The 10305-nt window shown below is 39.4% G+C and overlaps 1 protein-coding gene across 1 annotated transcript; it reads left to right on the top strand.

Annotated features, from left to right (window-relative positions):
- Positions 1 to 2236: 2236 nt before the first annotated feature.
- Positions 2237 to 3954, top strand: LOC138009599 (uncharacterized). The gene is made up of 2 exons (XM_068856658.1): positions 2237 to 2266; positions 3133 to 3954. Exons 1-2 carry the CDS (start codon positions 2237 to 2239, stop codon positions 3952 to 3954), a joined length of 852 nt encoding a protein of 283 aa, XP_068712759.1.
- Positions 3955 to 10305: the final 6351 nt, after the last annotated feature.

Below are 10305 nucleotides of genomic sequence, written 5' to 3'. Positions count from 1 at the left end.
GTGCAAGAATAGTGCATGCACGTGGCCAAACGTGTAGAACATCATGTGACATCCAAAATGTTGCACGAAAAATTTGACCGTTTTCAAATTTGATCCAGCACTATTCAACGTGTTGCAACAGGGTGGCCAAACGTATGCAACATCTTGTGCCTGTCATAAATCGTTTGTTCTAATATTTGTTTTGTTGGACTGTTCATCCGAACAGTACATTGATGATTGACATTTGATTATTAATTTGATTGACATGTACCTCATGATTACATTAGCACATACTTTTGTATCTGTTATCTTGTTTTGTCTACGTATCAAAGTTCAGTTGTGGTTTTACGATTTTGAGTATGGTGTACATAGCACCAGGCTAGTGAATTTCGATTAAATCGTTTTTGAATGTTATTGCATTTGGTTTTCTTCTGGATCTGTTTTACGACAAATTGGTGCCCAACGTGGGGGGGCACTTCTAGCCAAGAGACGATGACTGCAGACCCAAAGGAAACATTGAGTCGTTTGCGATCAATGCGAGGTGGCCATCGTGGCACTGTTACGAAATTGGAAAAAGAAGTTGACAAATTGCTGAATAACGTGAGTGCATTCGATGTGAACCAACTTCAAGTAATCAACCGACAATTGGAGAGAAAGTTAACTACTCTGGACAAACTGGGCACAGATACACAAAATTTCTGCGATTTGGAACAACTCGCCCAAGAGATTGGCAAATCCGACCATGTAACTGCAAGAATCTTGGAATGCCAAGAAAGAATTCAAGTGTGGAACATTGAAGCATCATATGTGAATGGTTCATCTATGGGGCAAAATCTGTCTTCTCAGCATCCTTCATCGACTACGAGCTCCGTTACCAAGACCAAACTGAAACTTCCCAAACTTACACTTCCGAAATTCACGTTTTGGGATTCGTACAATTCCACTACTGATTCCAATGAAGCAATTTAACTACTTGAAATCTCTGGTCGAGGGCCCAGCTGCATGCGTCATACAAGGTTTGAATCTAACCGAAGCCAACTACAACTCAGCCGTAGAATTACTAAAGGATCGCTTTGGCAAACCTCAACAGATCATGAGCGCTCACATGGACGAACTGTTGAAGATACCGAATTGTGTTAAGGACAAGCCACATACGGTTAGGACTGTTTACGACAAGATAAGCGTTCATACGAGAGGTTTGGCTTCATTGAGTGTTTCTTCGAAAGAATACGGAAGTCTGCTCATACACGTGATAACGTCACAGTTACCGACTGAAATTCGAATTCAAATCGCTAGGAATTCAACTACCAAGGTTTGGAACATAGAGGACCTCATAAAGATCATCAAAACCGAATTGGAAGCGCGAGAAGCTGGTGAATCTGTTAAGGCCAACGACAATTTCACTCAGAAGACAGCACCGTCGAACAACGCCCGCCCACTTCTTCCACCTTTCTGTCTAATCATGATCAAAAGTGTCAAAGTATCGAGAATTTCACTCTTCGTTGTGTGTGCTGCGAAGAGCCGCATTACTCCCCTTCGTGCTAAAGAGTCACCAATCCTCAAAAGTGCAGAGAAATTACTCAAAGAAAAAACAGATGTTTTGTGTGCCTCAGCTTTGGTCATCACGGTCATGAATGTCGATCAACTAAAAACGTGCCGCAATTGCAAACAAAGACATCATCAATCAATTTGAGGAGGATTCAACACGCCGTTAAACACAGGTACCACTGTTCCGGTGATCGGAGAAAGGACACCAGACAGCTCTGAAGTGATCACTAATACAACATCTGGAAGGAATGAGCCAGTACTGCTGCAAATCGCGAGAGCCTTTGCTACTAACGAAGACGGAACCAAATCGACACCAGTGCGAGTTCTTTTCGATAATGGCAATCAATGTTCGTATGTGACCAACAATTTGAAATCGAACTTAAATTTGAAGTCCTACAAGACTGAGACATTGCATTTGACCACTTTCGGGGAGCAGCGCTACCAAAAGCAAAGTTGCGAGGCTGTAAAACTGTGTTTTACGGTGGCCCACAAGTGCACACTGAATTCAAATCACTCACACTGACACTGAATTCGAGTCACTCACACCGACACCGAATTCAAAACACTCACCAAATTGAAATCTTCATTTCCTCCAGTCAGCGGTAAGGTGTCGCCTAAACATGCTCAAGTTAGGAAGTCCTGCTCGATTTGCCGCCATATAATTTGTTAGCCATGTTTTGTTCTTTTTGTGGTTTGCAAGCTTCTGAAAATGCCAATTTCTGTTCTAGCTGTGGAAAAGGTGAGTCATTGAATCCTAGAGTTGGTTGTACGTGTAGCTTATCTGCTTCAATCTTTATTTGCAAACCCGAATGTAAAGTGTTGGGGCCATGTGCTTGACTTACAACAAGAACAGGGTTGGCCGTTGTTTTTTGAGTGAACGGTTCTTATACAGGGATGTTTTAAGTTGGACCTATACAATATTTTTGTGCTGATATATGGCTATAAAGTATACTCAATCGATTTTTAGCTGAGACCTCAAAATTGGTTTTATCGATTTGATCTAGAGCTTGTAGCTTCCCTTTGCTGTGTAAAATGTACAATTATTTTGTTGTGGGGTATGAGTTTGCTTGTACATCCCAGGGTGAAGATCTTTATTTAATAAGTATAATCATGGACAAAACTGTTGAGACACTGCTGAGACGACAAAAGAATTGGGTAACACTACTCGCATTATCTACTTGCATTTCATTGCCTTGTGTATTTCCAATGATTTTAATTTTAACACAGTCAGGTGAATTTCACATAACATGAAACAACACTGAACAAGGGGGAGGGGGATAAACTGATTTTTTTGTGTGCTTGTAAGTGGAGGAAGACAAAAAGTGTGCAATATCTCTTTGTCTCAACCAGCTCTGTTCTCAATAATTATTGTAGACACAAGCAAGCAACCAAAAAAACAAAAACAGTGTACATACTGCATGGTTTACAGGTAATAATAACTTGTTTTAGTTGTAGTTTTTCTACTCATAGGACTACTAGATAGCTATATTGACTGAAGTTTCTTGTTTTAATAGAAATAATCAACGGGAAAGTAAGTTCAAGCGAAACCTGTGGTGGGACTCCCAGTGTTGTAACCAATCAAAAACCGTCAAATCCTTTGAACAGTTCAAAGCAGCTAAGGAAAAACAGTGGGCATCAAGGGTTAAAGGTGCTAAGAAAAAGGAAGCTAAAACAACCAAAGAACAAGATGTCCTCATTAACATTGGTTTGCTGGAATGGAAGGAAAAGTTGTGTGCACTAAAACCACTAAGAGGAAAGAAATTAGCCTTGAGAATATCAAAGACAGCTAAGTATTCATTGCTGCGTGAAAAGGTTGAAGAAAAATGGAGAAGTTTTCACAGTAATTTATATGATGATGAACTTTCCTATGAACTGTTATATGAAGATGAAGCTCTATTTTTACCTGGTTCCAGTGAATTATTTTCGTTGCAAAGATACCAAGAAGAAGTGGGGAAGGATTTTAACAAAATAACCCTTTTTCTCTGTTCTAGTGATGACTATCATAGGGCAGAGGACAAAACTGAATGCAGTGGCAGTGATTCAGCTACAGAAAATAGTTTAGGGAATGACCAAGGTTTTCCTGAATTTGACAGTGAGATAGGTGATAGGTGTGACAATAATCCAAAGGTTGACAGGTCAGTCATACTTCAAATCGAACAAGATGAGCAACTTGCCAGAGAGCTACAGAACCAAGTCAATGAAGAAAATTTACTGGATTACTCGAGCTCTGCAAATCACCCACGCTCTCTAAATGACCTAAGGTCTGCGGAAAACCCAAGCTCTTTAAATGACACAAGCTCTGTGGTTAAAGCTGTACAAGAGAGAGTTAATTCTTCTCAAAAGCTTTTTTTAGTTGTAAGAAGAGGAGCACCCTTCTTTAGGCTACTTACTCTGTGGCAACGAGAAGTAAACAGAAACAGAGAATGATCTAAGAGTTTGTTACCATGGAGAACAAGGAATTGACAGTGGAGCCATGGGAAAAGAATTTTTGACACAAATGATTCAGGGAATTGGCAGCACAATGTTTCCTAAAGGAGGTCCAATGAATTCCACCTACCACATTGAAAATGGCAATTTTAGAGCCTGCGGTCAGATTGCTGCTGTTAGTTTAGCCCAGGGGGGACCTGCACCTTGCTTTCTTGAAGAATGTGTGTACAATTTACTTGTCAATCCAGAAGTTGATATCAAGAACCTCAGTGCAGAATGCCATCTTACCGCAGCTGACCAATCAATTATAAATTAAATAAGAGAGGATGTGACACCTCATCAAGAGATGATAATTGAGCATGGCTACACTGGCAACATAAATCAGGAACATGTCGACGACATAGTTCAGTCCATTATCATAAGCATCGTTATCAGGCAAGTTGTGATTATGAAAGAATTCATGGAAGGCCTTCATTTGTATGGTCTAGCAAAGATTGTTCTTTCTAACCCAGAAGTGTACAAGCCCCTGTTTGTAAAAGTAGCTGGTGCACAAGACCAAGTCGATGCAAACTATCTTTTCTCATTGGTGCAGCCAATGTGCTCTACACCAGGGAGTTCACGAAGACAACTTGAGGAAAGTATCATGGATCACCTCCAGGACTTCCTCGTTAGCCTTGAGGATGACCAAAATATCACCAGTAACTTGGAATTATGAACATCAAAAAGAGAGTGACCAGCATCCACTCCAGCCTATGGAAAAGTTTGAGACTCCTGAACTGAAACCTTCAGGCATCATGGGATAGCTTACAGGGCAGAAACATCGACCTCTTAATGGTAAAGAATTAGTCATTACTGCAAGTTTTGACCATGATTGTTTTGCCAATAATCCTAATCATAAGATTTGTTTCCTTAATGTTAGAGCTTGTGCAAGGGAAATAACTTTTCCCAGCGCTCATATGAGTACCTATGAGGAATTTCGTCATGTTTTTACCATAGCTTATTGCAAAGGGCAAGCTTTTGGTAGGTCATAAATATAGTGTAGAGTGCACCAAAATGTGTATGGTATGCATGTAGAACTTGTATCACCTGATAAATCATGCAAAACCTTATTCGGCGTAAGACCATATTTTTATGTGATAATGTTCTGCTTTATAGATAGCAGATAATCAAGCCCAGCAAACCAGTGGCTTTGCCAGTTTGCTGTGCATCTATCCCAACAAACGTTCTTTGAAAGAAAATTGGACAGGAAATGAAAGATATTTTTCTTAATCTTGCTTCTTCTTTTTTGTGATAACATTGTGTTTACCCAGGAGATATTCTAACGAAGACAAACACTGAAAAGCAAAAACGTAGTGAAAGTAGTAAGTGGTAAAAGTGGTGGCATGCTGCAGGAAACATTATTAATATGGTGTATATTAGTATAAGTAACGTTGTGGCATGACTTTGTGTGTATTTCCTGAGAAGGAAATGACTGTTTTAAATGAGGTCCAGTGGTAATAGTTCATATTTTAACATTGTTTCACATTTGGAACTTTCATGTTTAGTTAGCCAATCTGCGTTTTGTTGATATTTCATGCTTTGAGAGCTTTGGGTGGCACCTGTTCTACACTTTTATGAAACATCAACTTGGGATCTTTCTTGGATGCTTCATTTAGTTTTAGACCTGTGTGCATGTACCTGTACTGTTTAACTAAGGTTCCACGGAAAGTCTTGTTAACTGAACATTGGAGTAGAAAACTGAGTCTGTCCCCAAGATTTCTCCGGTAAATGTGCCGTCTACCGGCTCTCAGTTGTTAAGTATTTGGATAAAGAGTTGTTAAGGAGCACATTTTTGTTTAGCCTCATCATGTAAAGAAAACCATAAAAACCCATTTCAAATGTATTAGCCTTTTTGAAGTTTTGAATTCTTCTCTTTTGTAAAACTTCATCAAAAGTATGAAAGTTAAAGTTACCCTTTTTATTGTTGTAACAAGTCATCCGCTAGTACGTTCCTCCCCCAAAACCCATTCTAAATGACTGGTAAAGATAAAATCACCAGCTGATTTCTTTTGCAACTAGGGAATGTGAAGTGGGTTACCATTTGTGCTGATATGTCTTCTAACTGGCTACAACCTTTAAGTTTATAATGGAAGCAGCCCAACCTAAAAGGTTTTCACTACATGTACATAACACAAGAATAATAATCCTAAGTGCTTCATATCCTGTGCTCTGTTTGTTGGGCAACAAAATAACCACAAATCTGCAACCTTTGCTTTTAAATTTCTAGCTATCTGATTGGCTCTCAAACTTTAGTTATTGATATGGAAAATAGCCAGCTATGTTTTTACACTTTCCATCGCTCACCGCTTCTTCGCACAGTGTTTACAATTTATAACTCAAAGTCATTACATAGAAAAGCATTTACATTTGCTCTTACCCGTAAATACTGCATACACGGGAACATTTTTCCACAGCATTAACAAGACAATTATGTAAAAGATGTGAAAACGAAGAAACTGGTCCAGAAAATAGAGGCAGTTTCGCCATTAATTGGGATTACAATTCAGTACCCTTTTTACACCTTAATGCAGGTATGTGGAATAATTACTAAGTAAACAAGCCATGACCTAGTGTAATTATGGCTACAAGCAAGGGGTTCAGCCCCTAAAAAACTGAAGATATGGATTGAAACCGTCATACATGTAGCTGTCCACCTATAAGCAAAGGCCCATAGCCACCTCTGCTAAATGAACTTACACTACCCTCAATTTAACAATAATATGATGAAATTCTGAAATTGTCAAGCAGTGACGAAAGCAACACAGGCTCAATAGATAGGTGGGAAAGTTGATACAGCAATTCACACGGTATCTCCAGAGACAAGCATGAAAATGCTTAACGGTAGTTGATTCATGTACACAGTCCCTGCCCATGACCCCAGCCAAGTTTCAAATCCATACAATAGTCCATTAATATGTCAATTGCTCAAAGTAACAGTTGAATTTTTGATCAGGTTTAAGACATAAAAATGAAATTGCAAGCAAGTATTCCATATTTTTCCCTTTTCACTGTTTGTATCCCTTTCATTCACCTGATAGTCAAGTCAAGATCCTCCTTCAGCAAATTCAATAAGGCGATTGTAAAGAGCCAGTGCTTCCCTCCAATCACCAGGAGGAGTTAATTCTGTAGTATCAACCACATAATTAAAATATTCTTGAAAATCATTATGGCATTCATCAGAAGTAACATAATTCTCTAAAACAAAGCAGCATTGCTCTTCAGTGACAGGGTGCTTAAAATCTTGAGCTTATTGCAATTCAGGTAGGTGGAAGAGCTGATCTGGTCTACCAGAGACTGTTTCATGCCGTGACTTGCGGATCAAATGGGTATTCCAATGATCCTTCACCGAGTTTAGATCACACTGGATCAGACTAGAAAAACAAAACCACAAACATTCCATTTGGAGATCATTACCAGGTGTAAAAACTGATTGCTCCATTAGATCTTTGAAGAAGTTTATCCACCATGTTGCCCTACTCCATCGATAAAATGACCACCATGCTTCGATTCTTTGATTATGTGGTGAAGATCCATATATGTGGCTTTCTATGTCAGCCGTAAAGTAGCATTGTGCAGCGGCTAATAAACCATTTTCGGTTCCACAGTCAGTTCTGACTTTTTCAGGACAGCCTCCATTTTCTCTTACCACAGACAAATATGATCTCACCACAATCACTGGGTCGTTGTTTGTTCGTGTTACCCTTAACCACAGCACTTTACGACTAAAGCCATCGATGCAAGCATGAATAGGAAATCCATAAGGCTTGAGTTTGTCATACCCGTCTGTATGCCAACAAAAGTTTGGACCTGGGTTGACATAGGTGCGCCTTTGTAGTCGGTGTCTACGTCTCATCTCACAACCATCGGGATCCATCTCTCTTAGCAATATTTGAACCGACTGTCTTGAAATAGTGAAACCCTCGCGATGCAATGTATGCCAAATGCTTCTATAACCAGATACACAACCAGGCCCATCAAGCTCTTGCTGTATTCTCGCTCTAACTTCGGTTTCATCAAAATGGGCACTCCTGCGACAAAGACCAAGGGACTTGTATCTGTTCTTTAGAGTCCTAAGACTCATTTCTATTCCATGAAACTTGGATAGAAACAAAAGAATAACATTGTATTCGTATCCTTGCTTGAAGTAATATTTTATCAAAAGCTCCTCCTTATTAAGTGCTTTGCCACAAAAGAAACAGAAGTTGTCACTTGGCGAAATAGTTTCAAAACAAAACTCACAGGTAAGAGCTATTTCGCTTCCCGACGCATAGCCCGCCATATTGCACTCATCTGCTGCACTATGACATTTGCTGAGCTCAGCCGCTGACCAATCTGTGATTCATTTGGTGTTCAACTTTGATTTGGTGTAAAAATTTGAATTTGGTGTGAAGATTTCGATTTGACGTGAAGATTGAAATTCGGTGTGAGTGATTTAAATTCGGTGCCGGTGTGAGTGATTTGAATTCGGTGTTGGTGTGAGTGATTTGAATTCGGTGTTGGTGTGAGTGATTTGAATTCAGTGTGCTCTTGTGGGCCACCGTAGCGTTTACACAGATTCCAGTCATGAAGAAATTGTAATAACCGCTTTAAGTTTTCCAGTGATATGTTCATTGGTGTCAAGCAAGATTGACATGCTTAGAATTGGCTCACGATTTCGACAACGAAGGAGGAGATCGATATACTTATTGGTGCTGATAATTATTGGAACATCATCAAAGGCGACACTGTACGCGGTGAGTCTGACCCGATAGCTGTGAGAAGCAAGTTAGAATGGCTTCTTTCCGGTCCAGGTGGAATTCCTGCTCAATCAAACGCAGTTCTTTCGAATTTAGTTATTGCAGGTGAAGATGATTTCTGCGTTAATGAAGTTGACAACGATCAGCTAGTGGGCACTCTCAAACACTTTTGGGAGACTGAATCCATCGGCATTAAAGAGAAAATTGCAGACGAAGAATCAAGTGAAAATTCGTTTCTTAAGGATCTCAGTTATGTTATGTTGTTGGCCTATCATGGAAAATGGACAAAGAGCCTATCCCGAGCGAGTATCAATTGTTTTACAATCTCTTCAAAGCAGTGGTCTCTAGACACTAGAGATTTGTATATGATGCTAAGCAGATATGCAAATTTCTTGTCAGTCTTGAAGTTATTCTTTGGCACCACTGAAATGTCAGATATTCAGGTTGCAGTTGGCAATGAGCTAATGATTTCTGTGTGTAGAGAAGTAGTTGAGAAAATTGCTGAGAGGGTGAAGAGTGTAGAAATGGCAAATCCTATGGTAATCAATGTCAAGGAAACACCTGTTGAAGGGAAGGCGAAAATCCGACATGTTGCTGCTTGGGCTGTTTCTAAAGTGTTTCATGTGAAAATGAAATATGTCAAATTGCATATGACATCTCAGGTTCAAACTACCCAGGTTTTAGTAAGGGAGTCTCTGGCCATGAGTGGTCTGCTTGAGGAATATGTAATCGCAAACGTTGCGCAGCTGGAACAGACATCAAAACACCAAGACACATTGATGGTCACAGAAGAGAGACAGTATAGGTCCAGGGGTTTGATTCATATAGAGGATGCTGCTCATGAATTTTTCCTTGAACTTGAGCAGATGAGAGTTGACAATCTCAATGAAAGCAAGCTTCGTGCTAGACATCAAAACCTGGTTGATTATGCTATGGAGGCTGTAAAAAGTTCAACAGAACTGAGAATGAAATGGAGAGCTTGCTTCCCTGCTCATGAGGAGATAGACCAGGTATGTTTGCAATAATAATAATACTGCAAAATCCAGATTTCAGCTTTAATATTTAAATCATTAGCAATTGGTTAGATTAATTCTCTGGAAACCACCTTAAATCGAAAAGGGCATCACCTTGTAAGATACTGGGTGAGAGATGGAATTCCGAATCTTGATCATTTTCATACAAATATCTTACCGATAGGGGAACTCCATAAATTGGTGTTTAAGTTTCTGCACATTTCTCCCTTCATTTAATCAAAACAACTACCATCATATTTCAACTGCAGATGCATTTTCAATATCTAATGAATATTGTCATTTCATGATCAGTTGACATTATTCAATATAACGTAATTTACACTTTCATTTCAAAATATCATTTCTCCTGCAGAGGCTTTGGATGACCTGTATGATGAAATGTTGGCTGGTGCTGTGCAGTACTTAAGAGATTTTCGCCTTGCCCACAGGTATTGCTTTTTCATACACAGTATTATAAGTCATAATATGCAGATTTCAAATGGTTACAACAGGGATAGGGACTGGATATTTCTTCAACTCAGTTATTCTAAGGCTTAATAACT

Source organism: Montipora foliosa, chromosome 7, assembly GCF_036669935.1.
Source record: "Montipora foliosa isolate CH-2021 chromosome 7, ASM3666993v2, whole genome shotgun sequence".
Lineage (NCBI taxonomy): Eukaryota > Metazoa > Cnidaria > Anthozoa > Scleractinia > Acroporidae > Montipora > Montipora foliosa.
Note: the sequence above shows the minus strand (reverse complement) of the source record. Positions and strands in the feature narration are given on the sequence as shown.

What these genes read in the sequence shown, in the direction of transcription:
- LOC138009599 (XM_068856658.1), top strand. Translation starts at nt 2,237, where the DNA reads ATGCCAATTTCTGTTCTAGCTGTGGAAAAG. An exon ending in CTGTTCTAGCTGTGGAAAAG is followed by an intron (nt 2,267 to 3,132) that starts GTGAGTCATTGA and finishes TCCTTTGAACAG; the next exon opens with TTCAAAGCAGCTAAGGAAAA.